The sequence below is a fragment of the Copidosoma floridanum genome, unplaced genomic scaffold (genome assembly GCF_036245765.1).
Source record: "Copidosoma floridanum isolate Cflo_tuat_1 unplaced genomic scaffold, Cflo_Japanese_pri ptg000016l, whole genome shotgun sequence".
NCBI lineage: Eukaryota > Metazoa > Arthropoda > Insecta > Hymenoptera > Encyrtidae > Copidosoma > Copidosoma floridanum.
The window spans coordinates 5,013,770-5,035,959 of NW_028321893.1; the positions used below are offsets into that span (position 1 = coordinate 5,013,770).

Here is a 22,190-nt window from a genome sequence, read left to right on the forward strand (position 1 = left end):
TAAAGAAAAGCACTACATTAGTATTATCGCTTTCCTTAACCATTTGAATTTGCCGCCTAAACCACAGAGTTTTATAGACGTCAAAAGGGACAGTGACATCTTCAGGACGGTCACTGTCATGGAGTGTCAATTCGTTTAAATAGCGGGAATGTGAGGTTATGTGGCATATGTCAAATAGAAGATTGAAAAGAGTTGATTTCCACTAAAATAAATATTCAGACCTGAGTAAAGGCTTTAAATGTTGTTTTTTTGTCTTTACAGGTTTGTAATTTCAGTAATAATTATATTATAATAAGGTAATGACTGTACATAGTTTGTTATTAATAAAATTTTTGTCTTTACAGAAAAACGCAATTTAGTCTTTATTTCACTCATTAGAGTAGAATACTATTATAAAACAACATTTTCTGCAATATTATCAAGAAATATGGAGAAGTTGAGGTTTGATTTCGCTGTGAAAACTTCGCCAGATGGAAAATCAAACATTATTTGCATAACCTCAATAGGTATGACTGATGAAAAAAATTTTGATATACCGGTCGAATATCAACCTGCAAGTTTACATCAAGCAATTACAAAAACTCCAAACTATGCCAAGGTGAGGAAAACATTAATTAAAAGGCATCAAACAAGGAAAATATGGATAACATTAACGGAGGACATAACAAAAATATATTTGGACGAAGAACAAAATTTACAATTCAATGATATCTACCTAGAAGAGATTACGGAAAATACAAATGATTATAAAACTTCACCCAGTGAATCAAATCAAAATTTGGAAAAACTACTGGAAAAGTTACTCGAAGAAAAACAGGTTAAATCTGAAACTCAGAATTTAGGGAAAATTTCAAAGGATTTTATGATCGAGAAATTCTCTGGTAGAAATGCAAATGCTCACCAATGGATCAAGGAATTCAACAAGGAGTGTCAACGTTTCCATTTTGATGATGACAAAAAGAAAATTGAGATTTTAAAAAATTTCTTGGAATACTCCAGTTTAGATTGGTACAGCTGTATGATATTGAAATTTACAATTGAATCAGAGTGGAATAAATGGGAGAAAAATTTCTGTGATACATTTGGAAACAAAGGTTGGTCACCTATCAGATATGCGCTTGCTTTCAAATATCAAACAGGCTCGCTGCTTGAGTATGCACTAAAAAAAGAAAAATTATTATTAGAAGTGAGGAAGTCAATAGATACTGGAACACTTATAGACCTCATAGCATCAGGCCTACCTAATTATCTGACCGATAAGATTGACCGAGAAACATTACAAGAAACAGAAGATCTCTACAATGAGTTAGGAAAGTTGGAACATCTTGTTGTGAAGAATAAATATGAAAGAAAAACCTACACACATTCTGATACAAAGAACAAAAAAATTGAAGAAAAAAAACCTTGCCAAATCTGTATGACAGAGAAAAAAGGGAAACGCTTCCATTCTGAGGAAAATTGCTGGTTTAAAGATGAAAATCAAAAAGCTGTAGTGAGAAGTATTAATAACTCTGAATTAGAAGTTGAATTAAATAATGAGAATCCAAAAAACTTGAAGTAGCACCATTAATACAAGTAAGATTGCTATTAAATGATACTTTACAAGTTTCTGGAATTTATGATTCTGGATCAAATGTGTCATTAATTAATGCAAAATTATTAAAAATCCAAGAAAAAGAGAAAATATATGAGAAACAAACAGCAAAATTGAAAACTATAAATGGTGCGAAAAAAACAAAAGGTATGGTAACCCTAAAAATAAAAATATTTAATATTGAAAGAATGATGGATGTTTTCGTTGTTGACAATGAGAATTTTCATTATGATTTTCTGATTGGCTTAGATTGCATTAAAAAATTCAAACTAATGCAGAATGAAGAATTGGAGATCCAACAATGTCACAATGCAGAAGAAGAGAAGTCCCTAAATGGTGACAAGAGAGAGAAATATGTTTCATCGAATAATTTTAACACATGTGAAGTGAACTTCAATGAACATATAAATTTAGATGAATTTGAAATAAAAAAAAACCACCTGGACAATGAACAAAGAATGGAAATAGATAAATTAATAGAAAAATACAACCCAGTTTTTGCTAAGAATAAATACGACGTCGGCACAGTACGAGACTATGAAGCCCACATAGACTTGATGGTGGATAAATATTGTTACAAACGTCCATACAGGTGTTCCGCTGAGGATAGAAAAGAAATAGAAAATCAGGTATCAAAATTATTGAAGAAAAATTTGATTGAAGAATCCTATAGCCCATTCGCTGCTCCGGTTACCCTGGCATATAAGAAGGAAGACGAGAGAAAAACAAGACTTTGTATCGATTTCAGAGAGTTGAACAAAATTGTTATACCACAATCGCAGCCATTTCCCTTAATTGAGGATTTAATGGTGAAAACTGTCAACTGCAAATACTTTTCTACATTTGATGTAAACTCAGCATTCTGGTCAATTCCTTTGAAAATTCGAGATAGGTGTAAAACTGCATTTGTTACACAGGAAGGACATTTTCAGTGGACTTGCCTTCCATTTGGCTTAAAGACAGCACCAGCTATCTTTCAAAGAATTTTGAGTAATATAATAAGAAAGTACAAACTCTCAGAATTTGCAGTAAATTTTATAGATGACATCCTGATTTTTTCCAGAACTTTTGATGAACACATGCAACATTTATCCAGACTGCTTGAAGCTATACTAATAGAAGGGTTTAGACTGAAATTTACGAAATGTATTTTTGCAAAGAATTACGCCAAATATTTAGGACACGTAATAGAAAATAATTCAGTTCGACCTCTCAAAGATTATTTAACAGCTGTTAAAAACTTCCCAGTTCCAGAAACAAGAAAAAACATACGCCAGTTCTTGGGAAAAGTCAACTTTCACCATAAGTTTGTACCACACAGTGCAATTATATTAGACCCGTTACACAACTTATTACGGAAAGATGTAAAGTTTACATGGTCCACAGAATGTCAAGAATCATTTAAGAAAATAAAAGAATTACTATGTTCGAAACCAATTCTAAGAATATTTGACCCTGAACAACCGATTTTAATCTACACAGACGCTAGTATTAAAGGAGTAGGAGCTGTCTTGAAACAAAAAGATAATAACGGAGTCTGTAAACCTGTAGCTTATTTCTCTAAAAAGTTGACAGAAACTCAAAAGAAAAAGAAGGCCATATACCTAGAATGTCTGGCGATAAAAGAAGCCGTGAAATACTGGCAACACTGGCTTATGGGAAAAGAATTTGTGGTATATTCAGATCATAAACCATTAGAAAATATGAACGTCAAGGCTAGAACTGATGAAGAACTTGGCGATCTGACGTATTACTTATCCCAATACAATTTTAAGATAAAATATAATCCAGGACAATCGAATCAAGAAGCAGACTGCTTAAGCAGAAATCCAGTCCTAGAATCTGGTGATAATATGGATGATTTTTTAAAAGTTGTGAATCTAATATACCTAGAAGATATCAAAAATGACCAACACTCAAATTTAGATGTACAAAATGAAAAATCCAAATACCTACTGGAGAATGGAGTTTACTACAAAAAGAATAAGAAAAGAAATAAAATCATATTATCAGAAGAACTTAGCAAAACATTAATTAAGGATGTCCATGACACGTATAGTCATATTGGAAGAACCCAAATGATAAATAAAATTTCACCATTCTACACAGCAAAGAATATCATCAAAAATATTAAGCAAATATGTGATGCATGTGAAATTTGTATAAAAAACAAATCAAGATGAAAACCGAAGTTTGGCTTGATGTCACAATTGGGTCCAGCAACACGCCCATTTGAAATTATATCAATTGACACCATTGGAGGCTTTGGAGGTACCCGGTCAACAAAAAAATACTTGCATCTTCTGGTTGATCATTTCACAAGATATGCTTACATTCTGACATCAAGAAATCAAAGCTCAAATGACTTTATTAAGCTAGTAAAGAATGTTACACAGAGCTATGATATTGACATGATATTATCAGATCAATACCCTGGCATAAATTCCAAGGAATTTAAAGAATTTCTAAAACAGAATAACATTACAATAGTCTTCACAGCTGTAGATGCACCTTTTTCAAACGGACTTAATAAAAGGCTAAATCAAACATTAGTCAACAGGATAAGATGTAAAATAAATGAAGGAGACAAGAAGATAGCATGGACAACAGCTGCACAAAGATGTGTAGAAAAATATAACGAGACTGAACATACAGTTACAAAGTTTACTCCAAAATACCTTTTAGAAGGTGAATCCGTGGATATTCTGCCACCTGAATTGAAATCAAGATGCACAAACGTGGATTTGGAACGAGATAGAAAATTAGCCCTCGAAAATTCAATCAAGTCACACAAATATAATAAAACAATTTATGATCAACATAGGGAGGAATATAAATTCGAAGTCGGAGATAGTGTTTATGTCGAAAATGGAAATCGATTAAATCGGAAGAAAATGGATGAACTGAGGATTGGACCGTATAAAATCTTAAAGAGGATTTCCACTTCAATTTATGAAGTTGAGGCCGGACACAAAAAGGCAGAATCTAATCTCTACCATGTTACGAAGCTATCTCCCGTATCTCCGAGTGTTAATGTATAATCGAACAACAGCTTGCAATTGTTCTCTCCAACGGTGGGAGATGTAAAGAAAAGCACTACATTAGTATTATCGCTTTCCTTAACCATTTGAATTTGCCGCCTAAACCACAGAGTTTTATAGACGTCAAAAGGGACAGTGACATCTTCAGGACGGTCACTGTCATGGAGTGTCAATTCGTTAAAATAGCGGGAATGTGAGGTTATGTGGCATATGTCAAATAGAAGATTGAAAAGAGTTGATTTCCACTAAAATAAATATTCAGACCTGAGTAAAGGCTTTAAATGTTGTTTTTTTGTCTTTACAGGTTTGTAATTTCAGTAATAATTATATTATAATAAGGTAATGACTGTACATAGTTTGTTATTAATAAAATTTTTGTCTTTACAGAAAAACGCAATTTAGTCTTTATTTCACTCATTAGAGTAGAATACTATTATATATATATATATATATACTCTATATATATCTATATATACTCTATATATATATCGAAAAGTGCAGCCTTAAAAGATTCGTAGTTGACCCTCTGTCTCACAGACCCAGGAATCTCCACCCAAAATTTCAAAGCACTTATGACAAAAGATCGCTCATACGTGACCATCCGTGCAAAAGGGATAAACAGGCCCGCAGTGTCACGCCTGGCAGATCGCCTCAAGCTCTCTGTCTGCGCAAAAAGGTCTGCCAAATATTCTGGTTTCCCGGAGGTAAGCAACCGATGAACCATACAACCCAGAAAGTACCTTCCCCGAGCCCCAACAGTCAGCGTCGCAGCCTACCCTGAAAATAAATCTTACCGCTGTATTAAACAGTCGGTGTAACTTAAGTTGTAAATACTTTGAAAGATCGAGATAAGCCAACGACGCATAATAGAAATGAGGCAACACAAGCGCGGCCAACAGCATTTTTTAATCGACAACGACAACGAGCCCACCCTAAACCAGAGCCAATGCAATGCATCGTGGACAACTGAACAGACCCGAGAAACCTGAGCGTTCCAAGTAAGATCGTCTGCAAAAATGAGGCCCAAATTCTTAACCGTTTTAACGAAAGGCGCCACGATATCATGGACAACTATTGGTGGTATAGCTGAGCGATCGATCGTCCTCAGCAACTGAGGCGTCACTAACAATTGTGTCTTAATTTTAGAAAAACTAAACGACAGTCCGTGATTTACAGTCCAACAATCGACGGCACTAATATCCAAATTAAATTTCCTAATAGTATCTGGGATATCTTTATGCAGGCACTGAATGTATAACTGCAGGTCGTCTGCAAAGAGCATAGCTTTACTGTATTGAAGGCACGGAATGACTAAATTAATGTAATCGAGAAACAGTACCGGGCCAGGCGACAACCCCTGAGGGATTCCTGAGGTAACGCCACAGGGCCCAGCCATGCCCCTGCCACCACTTATTACCGATAGAGAACGTCCCAATATAAAAGAATGTACGAAGCGAATTGAGTCACAATAAAATTTAACTGTTTAAGCGCTAATAAGAGTCTACGATGGTCCAAAGTATCGAAGGCCTTCCTGAAATCAAAGTATACGGAAAAGGTTTTCATCTCCCTATCCATACCCTAACGGATGTGATCCGACACTCACAGCAGAGCCGCCTGGGTGCTGAACCCACGCCGAAAGCCCGATTGAAAAGGTGACAGAAGTGAAGCACCTTCCACGTAATTATAAATTTTCTCGGCGATCAAGTGGTCCAGCGCTCTACCAAAATGAGGCAGGTTGGCCACTGGGCGAGTTTCCAAGGGACTAGAGGATTTTTAACCTTCGAAAATAGCACAGTACTGGAAATCTTCCATAGATCTGGATATGTATGGGTGGTCAATGAGGTATTATATATATAAACAAAAAAAGGTAACATAACGGAAAGTACATCATTAAAATAACACAGCGATAAGCCATCATTACTCAGACTTTTTGCCTTTAAAAGACAATGCAACATCGCCTGCCAGACCTCAATCTCGGTAAATCAGCGAAACCCGAAACCATCACATGAAGCATCACCCACAATACAATCGAGATCTTCTATAGAGCACGGGGCATGAGCACGCACGACAGAAGAATATAATCTCGTCAATAAATTGGGTGAAAAATTGCCCGCCTGCGAGAAGGGCTCCCCAGCAGCAAGACCAAAGCGGCGCAGAATATGCCACGATGATTGCGGAAAAGCAGCCACAATGCTTGGCGAAGATAGGTCTCCCTAGCGCGCCGAATTTTGGCCTTCACAAGCCTGCGAAGCGCTCTATATTCCCGCAGCAAATCGGCATCGCCAGTGCGCCTCGCACTCCTATACATGTGATCGCGAGGCCTACAACGATTTCTCAAGTCATACGTAAACCAGGGCGCAGGAGGCCTGTGGTAATGACAATCACAAATAGGAGCCATAGAGTCCAAAAGACCCAGTGCGGTTTCCCGGAATCTTGCAAGAGCGCTGTTTACGACGCCGCTGTACAAAACGTCTGACGCTTGGTCTATAGCCGCGGAGAGCTAAGTCGAGAACCGTTCAGATGAAAAATGTCGGAAATCGCGCAGCCTTCTAACCACCCTGATCTCGCGCGCCACCTAAATTCTGTAGTCTACATAGATAAAATCGTTCTCACATATAAACGGTGCCGTCGACTGCCCAACCGACACTATCTTATCTTGGGAATCAACAACGATGTGGTCTATTCAAGTGTTCACGACCCCCCTAATGATGCGTAGCTGTAAACTCCACCAAAACCAATGAACGATCCGTAATGAGCCCACAAAGATGAGACGAATAAAAATCTGTACTCAACATATCGGTGTTCAAATCACCTGCAATGACCACATTCGAATGACATCTTTCGAAAGCTTAAAAAAATTTTGAGAGCACTTCCCCCTTAGGGCGCCTATATACCACTGCTAACAAGAGCTTCCGTGACAATAGTTAAGACAACTCGACAAACATAAATTCGTTTTCATTTACCGATGATATAACTGAGAAGTCCAACACTTTGCAACGAATTGTATCTCTGACATAGCAGGCCACACCACCACCCTGAACATACTCTCTCTTACCAGTGTTTGATTTTAGAGAGCGGTCATTACGCAATAGGCGATACGATGGAGTTAAGTATAATGAAGTGTCGCGTGCCAGGGTAAGCCACGACTCGGATATAGCCAATACATCAAGATCTAACTTATTAAGCAGCCATCTAATCTCATCCATCTGTGGTATATATCTCCATATATCTCATCCCCCAGGGAGTTCGCATTTACATGTGCAATACGCAAGCTAGAAGCGCACGCAACACGGGGTGCCGAGGAAGGTCTGCCATGCGGTCAACTTGACAATTTTAGGTCTGAATCCGAGAAAACAGCAATAATATCTGACTTATTATCCCTACGCCCGAAAATCTCACCCCCACGTGCCCAAACATACTTATAACTGCGATTTTTTGCAACATCCTTAGTCCACATGTAGAGCTTGTGTACCGAGGGGAAAGCATCTCATATAATTTTATAACAGCGCTAGTATTGAAATCCGAAAATAAACTTAAGTACTTTATTTCACCGAAAGACTTTTTCTTAGACAATACAAAATCACGTGTAGTGGTCCATTTAAATGATACAATGAACGAATTATACGCAGAAGCTGTTGCAGGTCCGGCTGCCCCCGCCAAGGTCTTAGCACTTTTTGGTTGCATGGGTTTTATATTTGATATAGCACTCTCTAAGTGTTGTAAGCCAAGTAGAACTAACACAGATGCCATAATCTCAGCCAATCAGCGGCCAGACCCACAAGGCACTCCAGTCACTCTTAGATCGACCGTAGCCCTTTCCATGGTCTTACGCGCGCACACCTCCGCCTTTAGTTCGGTCATCTGGGATGCAAGCTCACAGACTTGCGCCCGCAGAGCAGTATTCTAGGATACAAGCTCCTTGATGCGCCCGTCATGCTCTGACGCCCAGCTGGTCACAGAGTTCAGTCGCTCATCAATAGCGTCAAAGCAACCGACACTATACGACCTTATGCTGTTTATAGACGTCATTAGTTCTAAAAAACGGCGGTTCTCATCGAAACTTTCTCAGCCCAACGGCATTGGAGCCGCCTGGTCAGCCAAACCAACCGACACGCTATGATCAATTTCAGTAGGCAATTTGGTGGCCCCCTCCGGGCTCGATGTGCCAAGTGACGAAACGTCCAAAGCAGCAACGCCGACGAGGCCACGATTTATATCATGCCACTCGGCTCACGAAGCAATCTGATCAACGGTCTTATCACCTCTTTTTGTCGCAACGATGCATGCGGGCACAACAATCCTTCTCGGGTCTGGACACTAAATAATTCGCGATACAACCCGGGTGAAATGAATTACGGCATACCGTGCAGCTCCACGCATCGTCCACAATTTTCTTTGTGCACTTTTTGCATTTATTCATCACGATAGCGTCCGAGTATGACTCGCAAAATTTTTAAGCGACCACAATAACGCTAAGCCGGACGAACTATCCCAAAATTAGTGGTAGTTATGTAAAACAGATAATTTAAATGTCCATAACACTACAATCACACACAATACAGAATCGAACAGGTAAATTTGATAAATATAAGTTCGCCTACACTGTATAACAAAATAACTGTCGCAAAATTAAAGTAATAAAGTATTGATTTTCATCCTGAAGCACATATAACATTAAAAACAATAGCATATATAAAATTAATAGTGTTGCGTCTCTCAATACAAATAAAAACGATATAAAATAAGAGTAAAATGTAAGAACACCAAAGATGAAGTTAAACAGTCCCTCGGTAATAACATATGTATAATATCACTACGCAGCGCTGAATACGAAGTAAATGTAAAATTGGTACCCTGATGCCACCTCCCGGGGACAACACACCACAGAAGCATCCCCAACCATCAAAATGCGTACCTGACCACACACCAACCAGCAATATTCACCGCCAGGACAAGTTGCAGGCCGGAGACATGACGGTGGAACCAATGTTCAGTATCACTTTTGCAGCACTTTGAGGTTAGGAGCAACCCATGGATCGTTCAACTTTACCCTGAGACTCCAGAAGGCCAAGAACACCGACACGCTTGGTGAGACCCGGGTCCCAAGAGGACGGTGCGTCTAAAAGACAAAACTCCAACGGAGGTATAAGTAATCTCACAAAGCAGAAAATAAACAAGAGCACTAATAGGTAAATGTTCTTCTATGCACCGCAAGAGAGAGAGAGAGAGAGAGAGAGAGAGAGAGAGAGAGTTATTTTGAGTTCTATTTTAATATATTTAAGTCTGACCACACATCCCCCCACACCCCCATGATATCTTCACAACCCCCCCCCCTACAGCCCCCACAATGTAAGGGAAAATTCTTTTTATTTATCTGTGAATTTTGCCTAATAAAAATTGTGTTCATCTCCTCACGCTTTCCTACTACTCCCTCACGGCCATCCAAATAAATAAAGTAGCCACAACTTCCCCACAGAAACTTAAAATATTTTGAGAAAATGAAGGATACATATGGATAACTTGCCTAACCCACTGCCCTTCCCTATATCTTTTCACAAAAACTCAGTTTGTTTTGTAAAGATACTTTATCGTAGGGTCATTATGGAATACTTACACCCACAGCTCTTTCACAACCTCTAAATTAATTTTCAGTTTTTTGTGAGATTAGTTTATGATGGGGACAAGAAAAGCTAATCCCCCACTTCCTTTATCAAAAAATTAGAATTATTCTTAGATACTTGTTATTTTTATATTTGTCAGCATTTTACATCCACCGTACAATAACTTTAATATATGTTTCTTCTGTTTTATCAATTTTTGTCTAAATAACAATAAATTTGATTATAAAAACAATAGCTTTTGAAACAAAGGTAGATTATGATGAGTTAAGTCTCATTGGTATATCGAATTACAAAACGTTTTAATCTTTCTATATTATATACTTATTTTGGTGGGTATGGCTTTATCCCCCATTCATACCCTATTCTAAAAACATCTTATTGTACTGTTTTTTGATGCCCACCATAACATAAGGAAAAAAATATAATTTTTGTTGGATTTTTTTTTTTCTTCATGTTAGAGACGCTGGTCTATTTCATTTTAACTAAACCTTCATTTTTGTTATTGCCTGTCATCTTTCGCAATTGTATGGTCATATATGTATTGATGCTTAAAATATTATGATTTACATTAACCTTAATAATAATAAATTATAAGATTTATTTAGTTGTTTCAAGAACCACATGTTCTCTCGTCGGCGAATAAGTATAAACTTATTTGTACTTATATGTATAAACAGTTTATACTTATTCGCCGACGAGAGAACATGTGGTTCTCGAAACAACTAAATAAGTCTTAAATGTATTGTACTTGCGAATTTTGTCAATTTAAATGTTAGTATTCGTCTAAAATAGCTTTAGCCTGACAAGGCTTGCACACCGGCCAGCAAAAGGTCGTCAAAATATACATTAATAAGAAAAATGTAATACTGTGTTGTATTTATTTTTCACATTCGCTTCCAACAGAACGCTGTTTCCTTTTCTACATATCGACCATTGATAACGGAAGGCGCTCAAAACATTGAATTTCCTCGATTGCTTTATGTCATCGTGTGGTTCATAACTTATTTTTAATGTAAATTTTTATTTCCTGTTTATAAATTCATTTGGTTGAACTATAAATTACATTAGGAAATAAATTATTTGTTAAATAAACTAATACTATTTGTTAATTGTTTTTTTTCCTAGGAATAAGTATGTTATAGCAGAGCAGCTTCACTATGTAATAATATTTATTTATTAACTTATGATGAATCTTCTACTTTTTCAATAAATGATTTGTTAAGCAATTTTTTTATATTTTTTCAAAATTTTTGTACTGTTTAATATAACATGGATTTTTATTGTGTTTTATTCTTTCACAACTTTTTCATTCGTGATTTTGTATCTTGAAGACGTTTTGCACATAGTAACCGGCGAAAACGTTCAGAGAGGTAAAAGGAGCATCAATATATACAGCGACACTGGCAATTGTTTTTCTCATATTAATGTACTTGCATATACGCCTTTACGCATACATAACCCCTTCAATCTTAAGTTATTAAAAAAAAGACAACTTGTGGACCTATTTGCATTTATATGATCTGTAGAAATCTTTTGATTTTTGTATAAAAGAGTTCCTTAAAATTACCGATAAAACTTTTGAATTGAAAATTTTATGTGATTTTCTATAAGGTAATACGTTAAATTGCTTTAAAACGAAGCATATAAAAAAGGGTACAGTAAGACAATCTGCAAATTCTTTTGTTATTTTATGTTATTTTGCATGTACGTTTGATGTTTAGATAATATATGTGGAATAATCTCTGTGTGATAAGCATCCTAAAAGGAAATTCACTGACTGAAATACTACCCTATTAAAGGAAGCGAGAATGTAGGATGATTTTTCTTAATTTATGAGATACAATTATATTTTTAGGTATTTAATATGGAGTAGGAATAGGTATATGAGCCTTTGTTATAGATATGAGCGTGAAGTCGGCTTCGCCCGAGACTTACTAAGTAGAACAACGTGGTGTGTTGTTATGTAATGTGAAACGTTTTCAGTGAAAAATTTTACATATGTTCTTGACACTTCTCAGAACAAAATTTTCTTATTAAAAACATATTTGTTCGGAATCCATACAGTTTATTTGGTCAATTAATAAGCTGTAAAAATTAATAAAAATATAACTATGCTGAATAGTAACGTGCGTTCCTTATGCCATAAAATAATCGTTGGCCATAGGGGGCCATTGATTTGCAGTTTTTCCCGTATAATTTACAAAAAGGGCTATTTTTTAAAGCTGTTAAGATTCAAAACCCCCAAAAAATATGGACTAAAAGTTTTTTTTTCTCTTATCTCACAACTTTATTACCAGAGCAACAAAATCCTGGAGCGTAATCAGTACATTTTTTATCGCCACAAAAATACAAATACATTTTCTACTTATTTAAAAAACTGAAAAATTTAAGAGATCAGTGTGAGGGTACAATAAAAATCTGATCACTTACGTAATGGATTCTCTAATTGTCGATTTTAACACTACTGTTCCAATCTCAATGAATTTTCTGCGTCAGTTTCTTGACGCCTGAAATTGTATTTATTAGATACATTTAATAAATTTTCCTTCCAATTCACTCTCTTGCGACTTTTGGCCGGCTTAGGACTTTAGTGACCCCTTAAGTCTGTTTTCAGTCAAATTTGTTTAGTACTAGTATATTTGTTGGCAAGGTAGTTCGACGTCCGATGGCCCTAAAAAAGACCGGTGAGCTTCTTCAGTGATCTCTTTTTTGACTGAAATTGACAACAATTGTGACTGCCTGGATATTTCAGGGTTATCTTTTCGGGCCTGCTGTTGAAGTCCCAGACTAATCGGGAGAAAAATTACAAAGTCCAAAGCTTTGGATCTAGTTGTAGAGATCTTTCCCAACGTCTCTTGTTATAACGCCGAAGACGTCGGTGTCTAAAGTACCTTTCTTTTGCAGACTCAGTTGTTTTGGTGATCTGAGGTGGAGAGATTGGTTTGTTATGTTTGCCCATTTTTTACCCTTCGTAGCTGTGATGTTCTCCCAGCACAGACCTTGGAGAGGATCGGTGATTCGTGGTTAAATGCATGGAGTCAAGAGGGTTACATAGGGTCGTCGGTTACCAGGGTTCTTAGCTTTGCGACGAACAACTCCGCTCGTGACGACTGCAAGTAAATAACTAACTTGGTTTAGTAGTAGCCGTCTTTAGTTAACATTGTCTTTTAGTCGACGAATCGCTTCCGGAAATGGTAGTAAAAATGTATTTGTTGGCAAGGTAGTTTAAACTCAGGTGGTCCTTAAAAGAACCAATGAGATTGATGGTTAAGTAGGAAACGTAAGTACTTATAATGGCCCTGAAAAGGTCCAGTGGTGAAACTTCTAACTATTCTTTTTTATTATTCCTAATGATGAAGAGCTGGCTCCGGGTAGCTTGACTCTGACCCCCAAAGTCTTTATGTACGGAGACTGTGATGGAGGGAGGTACGCCGCTGACCAAAGAATATCTCGTCTTCGGGTCGTTATCTGGATAACCAACCGCTCATCGTGAGTCGGGAAAATGTGGGTATGCCGTTGGGGAGACGACCACTGAGAAGGAAGCCGTTGGGGCTGCCCGTGCTCCTCAGGGCTGTCTTCTCTAGCTTACATTTGTAGCTAAAAATTCTCTGACGGCACCAGGCGGGATGGTGGAACGGCCACTTAACTCTAAAGTATTAGAGCAGGTTGTACTCTTGCTAGATTTGTATCCTGGTATTTCGCCGGAGACGTTATCGGTTATGATAATTTGTTATTAGTGGCACTCGTCAATCCTGGAGATTCAGGGTGGATGTAGACCTAGGTCACTTGCCCATTAGAGAAGAGTGTCATCGGTAACCGGGATACCCAGCTGCACAACTATCACCTACATTCCTGATGCAGCTTGACGAATAACCGGTAGATGACTACAGACATTTTCGAGACGCTCCAGCGTATTATAACCACACTTATCAAATTCTGTTGCAGGTAGCCTTGATTTTATGTTGACACCACCTAGCGCATCCTACTGAACTAAGGGAAAAGCTAGCGTATTTTTGCAAAACTGTGAGGCTATTTATTGCTATTCTTATTAAATTATTTAAGATTTAAGATATACTAAAACCATCTAGGAAGTGTCAAGAATCGGTATGCGAAATTCCAGCAAAATCTGTTCAGTAGTTTTCACGGGTAGCTATTATAACGGTTATAGCGACTTTGCTTTATATATTCATCAGATCCGATGAAAGTGCACAGTCTTGTACTGGCCAGCCCATATATTGCTTATATTGTATTGTGTTGCAATATATTTTTTTTTATCGTTAATTTATTAGATATAAAAATATTAATTGAAATTACGCATAATTAACATAAGTATACTCATCCTCACGATGATTGCATTACCCTCGAACACAATATTGTTTCATAGAAGGTATTTTTATACTCATTGTATAACTTCAGACTTGGGTATCCTAGCATCTACTGTCAACTGGTTTTTTATTGGAAGTATTACTTCAATTTAACAAAATTGATATCCAAAATAATTTTTTCTAAGTAACCATTGGAACTATGTTAATGAAAAGTATTAATTACTTAGTTATCTTAAATTATAAAATTTTAATTGTTTTAAATACAGGCTTTATAAGCTGTTTTGTAATACTCATTTTTCAATTGACCCACTCTTTGTGAGTCTTGTCCAATTACAAAACAAATAAAAAGGCTTCTGTCGTTACGTTTAATTTTCTAAGGTAGGGTTAAATATATTTGCAATAGTAGTGTTAAGTGATGTGCATTAATAAAAAGTATTAAATTCGTTTTTGTTTGTATTCAGAAAGGAGGTCATTATTATATCGTTAATTCAAGAAGGAAGATGTAAGTTTAAATAATTACAATTCATGTTAAAACGGTCTGTCAGTTGTAAGACAAGACTTATAAAAATTCCACTATACCTATACATTTCAATAATTTAAAAATAACCAAAGTGATACAGTAAAAGAATATTTTAAAAATTGTATCGTATTACGAAAGATAAATACGTGAGAAGAAACAAAAAAATTATTTTGGATGATGGTTCAAGTGTTGAGGGTAAGACTTTTAATATGAAGTTTTAGTTCATAATTTTATTTTAATTTAACTCTTCAAGGGAATGGCAGGTCATTAAAAATTTAAATTACCATTAGACTGACAATGAGACAATATTAAAAGTAGATCATTTAAAGTGCATTTTAGAATTAGAAAATACAAAGTTGGAAAAAACTAATTGTCAATATTCTAAGAAAAGCCTTGAAAGAAGTTGATCAAAATAAACAATAATTATGCAATAATACTAAGCTGTTTAGAAAGAAAAAAATTGGTCAAGGTGTTCAATCTTTAAATTCTTGCGGTTAAAAAAAGCAATAAAAGAAGAACAATGAAAGGGACAATTAAATTTTAACATGTATGTTAATTATTTAATACACAAAGTTTCAAAAAAAGTTTTTCTTTAAGTAACCCTTGAAAACTTTACATTTAGTTTGAGTGTACGTAAGGTAACTAAGGTAAATTCAGGTAATTCGGGACACTTTTCAGTAGCAAAATTTTCATCTCCACTTTTTTTAATGTCCCTTATTTTTTAGAATTTTTTAAAAAGATTTTCCCTGTAGTCGGACGTTATTTTAAGTAAAAAAAAAAAAAAAATCTTGTAGTGCTTTTCTAAATGTTGAAAAATATGTTATTTTAAATTCTTTTGTAATTAAGCCTTTGCGGGACATATGTACGCCAGATTTCAGCTTATTCTGGACACCTATTAAGTTAAATCGGGACACATGTAAGATCTTTGTTTTAAGAGAGTGTATTTTATATTTTGAACAGTTTTAAAATTATTAAGTAGTCTAACAAATCGACTTTTTTCAAGAAATATAAAAACCAACGAAAAGTCATTTTGTACAAGATTTTAATCTTGATTTTATTCACTTAAACGTCCAATAAGTGACAAAATATGAAAAAAAATTAGTTAGGCAAAACTTCTTGTTATATTTTAAGTTTTGATTGTAAAACTTTCATTTCGTGAATAACCAAGGTTCGTCCTATTTCATCAACTTGTTTTTCGTAACTATGTTTATCTGTTCTCAACTTTTGTCTGTTTTCTTCATTTTCTTCCAATTTTATTGCGTTCTTAATTTCTTTTATTTTTTTAAAAATGTCTTTTTTTTTGTTTTGATTAGAGACTTTTTTTTTTCTTGTAAACTTTTATTAAAAATTGATTCTTTTTTTTTTCATATTTCTAGCTTTTGCTCTTTTTTGTTTATTCTGTAATACTTTTTGTTCCTTTTATTTCTTTTCCGTTTTTTTCTTTTCTAATTATTAGTTTCTTTAATTTCTAATTTTCTTATTAGTCTGTAGCAAATACTTTTGTACAGAATCCAACAGCAAACCTTTGGTTACTGAAAATCCTGTAGTAGCACAATAAATAATCCAGTTAACAATTTGATCTTCGTCATCTTTTGAAAAAAAAAATTGGATGTCCTGCTTTACTGTCTATTGGTGATAAGCCCTTATATATTTTGCAAACAACGTTGATTTTGGAATATCAAAAACCCTAGAAGCCTCCCTCACTGTGAATTCCCTTACAATAAGTAAATACTTATATAAGTTGAGATTACTTACTGTTTACAGTAGTATTAAGGTTATGATGTTTGTTTACATGTCGCATATACCTTCAATTGACTAAGTACACTTGAATTTTACGTGAAAACTGTTCCCCTTGATCTAATAATACACTTAACTGTTTAATTAAAGTGAAAAAAGTTAATTAACTAGTACTTTTTTACTGTATTGACTAAAAAATGAAAGTTGTGCCTAGCGAAGATATGATGTGTCCAATAATACCTTAAGGAGTGAAAAACGTTAAGGTAAGTCGGGACACACCGTCCAGAATTGGCTCATCAGTATCTTACTTGTGAGGTAATGTGGGACGCGCAATTTTAAATTATCAAAGTTGTTTTCATGACACTATTTATGAATAAATTATTTCAGGAAACACTACACTAATCGTTGGAACATTTTCCGCCTACTTTCCATCTTATAAATCTTTTTTTAATCATATATGAGTATACACGGTCATCTCCCCGGCACGGAAGAAAACTTGGTTGTTTACAGCTGCCGTCAGAACACCTTACAACATTTTTTTTCGCATTACTCTTTGCTATTAATTATTTTACTTTTTCGTTGCTTTAGATAAATAAAGGCTTGAAGAATATTGGGATTTTTTTTTTTTTTCTTTAAGACTTGTTTATCATTTATAAATACAGTTTTTAGTCTGTGTCCCGAATTAGCTTAAGAATTTGAAGTGTCCCGAATTACCTGAATTTACCTTATTGTTTCTTACCATGGACACTAAAAGCAATTGCACATTTTAAGCTTATGGGCAGAAAAGTTTCTTGCGTCCTTCGAGCCGAAAATACTTTTCTGTTTTAAGGTGGCTCCAGCGCCTAGTGCCGTATCAAAATGGGGAGATTCAAAATTAATCATTATTTTCTTTAAAATATGGTATAAAATTATCGTAGAGACTGTTGTAAGCCATATTCTACATTTTATTTGTTACTTTAGTGAGCAAGTATAAATAAACAAAAAAGTTTTATGGTGCCCTAATTGATAAACTGTTACGGTACGCTCTTAAGTTCAAGAATGTGGCAACATTGCTCAGCTGTAGTTATACCTATATATAATACTCTGCAGAATGCGGACAGCTGAGAGCTGACTTGCACTCGCAACTGTACACTTAGTCTCCGATTATTTAAAGATTTTGTTTGATAACAAGACACTTTTCTCATGTCATCGAAAACTGCGTAATAATATACACAAGATAGTATATTTTTTACACCTTACGGGTTATTTATATAAGTGCAGCAGTAGGTTGTTTATCGCGTAAGCTTGCATTTCCTATCCAACCCGTCTTAAAACTACGATTTTGTAAGCATGATTTCTTACAATTTTCATCGTCAACCTTAATTTTTTTTATACGAATCGAAAGATGGGAATTCAAAGAATATAATTCAATTTTATTAACCTCGGTTGGGTTATTTATAATTTTAACATTGAGGCCACTGTAGCCACCTTAAGGCCTATTACTTTACTGGGTGCAAAGTTTGTCAACGGGTGCAACATTGCACTTTGCACCCTTGGGAAAAAAAAATAATACATATAAATAATTTGATTTTATTTAGTCCTCAAGTGATCGTTGATATATTATTACTACATATTCATTGATTATGAAGGAAGATTATAATTCTTCTACAGAAGTACTTGGAGTTAACCGAACAACAATTGCAGAGGCAAGAAAGTGGGTTCAACACTAGATACGTGAAAAAAAATAAAAACGAACGAATCGATACATGCCATTCTTTCCTTGTTAAACATCATAAAAAGTCGTTTTCAAGGAATCATAACCAAATATAAAAAGTGGATTAATTTCAAGGGGAAAAAAATCACATAAGGCATTTTACGTTAAATCGCATAGGCGGCACACAAGACCACTTATTATAGACTAATAAAAGTATCAAATTTACGAGTAAGATAAACTGGAGAAGCATTTCCGACATACATAACTTGTAGATATTTAAAAAATCTACAAAATGAGACCAATTGAGTTAAAATTGGCTATTTTTATTTTCTTAGAAAATGCAAAAAACCGCTAAAAATCGATGTTTTTTGAATAATATTTTAAACAAAAAATTTTATACGTAGAATTTGGTAGGTAATAGAATATTGTGTTTGGATTTATTCTCTTTCTGAAGAGTTTTACTATAAGTCTTTTTCATAGCTACGTGGTTTTTGCAACTAGGGTCTTGCAAATCGAAGTGTAAAAACTGCTAAGGTGCAAAATAAAATATCTATAAACTAACTAAGACACATATCAAATTTGACTTAACAACTATTAAAAAGAAAAAAAAAAAACCTTACTTTTGGCCATTTGACGAAATGTTATAGCCAAAAGAATATAAATGCTACACATGTTCGATCATTACAAAACGAGAAACGTAGAAGTGTGTCTGAATTCGTAACATTATTCTTTTAAAAAAATTATTATATATAAGACAAACAATTAATACAAATTGTCATGTAAGATGTCTGCTAATTTCAAGAATTTATATGACAGTAAAAACCATGCACCTTAAACAAATATAAAAATTTTTTATTCTGCATTAAAAATGCATTGAGATAAAATATATTATGATAAGAATTTTGTTGCCCTCGATCAAATTTGAACTATGATCTACAGGGTAATCAAAAGATACACTATCTGTGTAACTAAAAATGTAAAATGTACTTATACTAATATGTTTAGAAGATGGTAGCGCACTGTCTTCTTGACAAGAAGCGTTACACAAAATGTCTACAATATAACTTACAGGGAACTTCAGAAATTAATGACACTGTTTTAAAGATTACTACTAGATAACTTCAAGATCTCTAAAAATTACCTCAAAGATGTCCTAAAGATAACTTTAGGATGGCTTACTAATAACTTTAACAATTATTTACTACTTCTAAAACTCATTTCAAGTAGATTATCAAGGCTGATTTTCAAGTAATTTATTATGTCAATTTAGTACGCTTGTTAGGAGCTTCAATTGATCACTCTTTTGTGTGGGGTAAAATCATTCAATCTCACCTGTCCAAAACAAGCATAGCCAAAAAATCGATGTAATCTAATTAGATCACCTATGGATCGACAGACGGCGTATTAAAAGTAAAAATTGACGTCATAAATATTGAATAGAACAATTTAACACTACAAACAATGTTTCAACTCTTTTCTTGAACTCAGGAAAATCTAGAAGAAACTTTTTGTAAAGTCTAACGTTATGATAAGCACAGTTTGCTTTGTACGCCCTATTATGATAGGAGCAAACAGTGGCCAGTTTTAGTTTATTAGTCAGAAGATGGACCAAAACTGTAATATCACGAACGTTGATTGTAAACTTTTTTAACTATTATTTTTTCATGAGCCAAATACATACGCTTCTCTTGCATTATACAGCTGCCCTTGAAGGAAAACTTCCCGACGCTCAAGGTACAACATAGAAACAGCGTTTCTACTGTAGGTTCTTCTTCTGTATTTGTCTGAAAGTCATTGCCATAAAAATGGTTCTTTGAAGAGAAATGTAGCACTGCTTCTTGACCTGAACTAAAACAAGGCGCCGACGCAGCGTTAGCAAATCTCGATCGCGTTCGTCACCGTTGTCCCTCTCACCTCTTGGGTTTCTGCTCCTGAAAAAGGGGGATAGGCGCGGGATTTCTCCAGTTCTACGGGAAGAACTATTAATTTACATACAACAAATACCTTTCACTGTTTTTTTTAATTAAACCCTCAACACTAATACACAGTCTCCCTCTCTTCACAATACACGACACAATGCTTCACTTCGACTTCTGGACGGCGCTACAGCGACTCCGCCTCACAACCTGCGAACCGCGAGCGCTCGTCCACCACGTCCGTCTGGTCCGGGACCAGGAGGGGCTCCTGCTCGTCCTCGACCTACACTACTACGCACACTCTCACACTCCGTCCCCAATCTCTCACACTGCTATACACTCTCTCCCTCTCTCTCTCTCTCTACTCGACCACACACTCTCTCTCTCTCTCTCTCTCTCTCTCTACTATCTACCCTAATACACGACAACACGCACGAAAAATGGCGGCCCTCCCATGCACCTCGCGGTCTCTCGTACACCTCGTCTCGTCAACCCAAACTCTCTCTCTCTCTCTCGGTCGCACTGTCTACACTACAATCTCTCTCTCTCGCACTGTCTACGCTACACACTACTTCTCTCTCTCTCAATATTTCTCTCTCTCCCTAGCCTCACCTCCTGGTCAAACGTCCGCGAGTCCAACCCGGCGTGATGTCGTCCGGCGTCCTCGAGCGGGTCGTTCGTCCTGCGGCTTGACCCAAACTCTTCTCTCTCTCTCTCTCACTTCTCTTTCTTCTTCTTCTCTCAGCGGCCGTAGTCTTTGACCTGGAGACCTCGTCGTCCTGGGAGAACACAGCAGCTTCTCGTCTCGCACGTACACTCCTCTCTCTTCTCTCAACACTCAACGCACCTTCTCGAAAACTCTCTCTCTCTCTCTCTCTCTCTCTCTCTCTCTCTCTCTCTCAACTCTCGCCACAAAAACCCGTCAAGTCACCGAAGCTCTCGCTGCTCGCGCTTAAGCGTGCAGCTCGAGGCTCTACTCCCGACTCCCTCACGATCTCTTGCTCAAGCAATGGCCGCCGCCACTGCTGCCACCACGTATCTCCTCTCGCAGTCACTCTCATCCTTAGCAGCTGCTGTGTCTCGGTAGTCGCGTTCGCACTTTCCTTGTCTTTTTCTGCTGGCGCTGCTGTGTCTCTGCATCTTAACTGTTTGTCCGTTGGCGTCCTCGTCCCCTCCTCTCAGCGTGTATACAGCTCCCGAAAAACAAACAGTTCGAAGAAGCGTCAAATTAATGCTCTTTGTATACACGTTGCATCAGCGAGAGCATTTTGGAATATAGAGGCCATTTTGCCTCGTTACAGAAATACTATAGGTTACCTATTAGGACAGGGTGATAGTTTAGCTAATTCCTTAGGAACTTTATCATCAATGAGCTGCTTAAGGACTTGCATGTCAGCTGTTATTTATTAATTATAATTTTGTATAACCTTTACATTGAGATAACAATAATTTGTTGGTTAAAAATTTGTGAATTAAGTTCTTCAATGAAGTTTAGTTATCATCACTATCTTTAGTAGAAAGTTTTTGATACTTCACGTTGTTGGTAAATTTTTTAATAGTCAGTCAATATGGTTGAATCTCTGGCTTTGTCTCTTTGACAAGCTTTTTCAGTTAAGACACTATCTGTTTAGTTTAAGACACTATGCTTTTACTGTTTTCTTAATTCAGAAAACAGGCTGTATCATGTTCGTTGTACGCTAAGTCTAGTGAAATTATTTTCTTATCACCTGTAGCTAGACGGTT

General features: G+C 35.9%; 2 protein-coding genes across 3 annotated transcripts in view; one reads left to right on the top strand and one right to left on the bottom strand.

Moving 5' to 3' along the window:
- Tap42 (immunoglobulin binding protein Tap42) overlaps positions 1-22,190 on the bottom strand; it is a 180,434-nt gene that overhangs the window by 113,884 nt on the left and 44,360 nt on the right. The window lies entirely within an intron of this gene.
- LOC149374654 (uncharacterized) lies at positions 428-1,561 on the top strand. Its single transcript, XM_089592386.1, has one exon. The coding sequence runs from the start codon at positions 428-430 to the stop codon at positions 1,559-1,561; it is 1,134 nt and encodes a 377-aa protein (XP_089448512.1).

What these genes read in the sequence shown, in the direction of transcription:
- LOC149374654 (XM_089592386.1), top strand. Translation starts at nt 428, where the DNA reads ATGGAGAAGTTGAGGTTTGATTTCGCTGTGAAAACTTCGCCAGATGGA.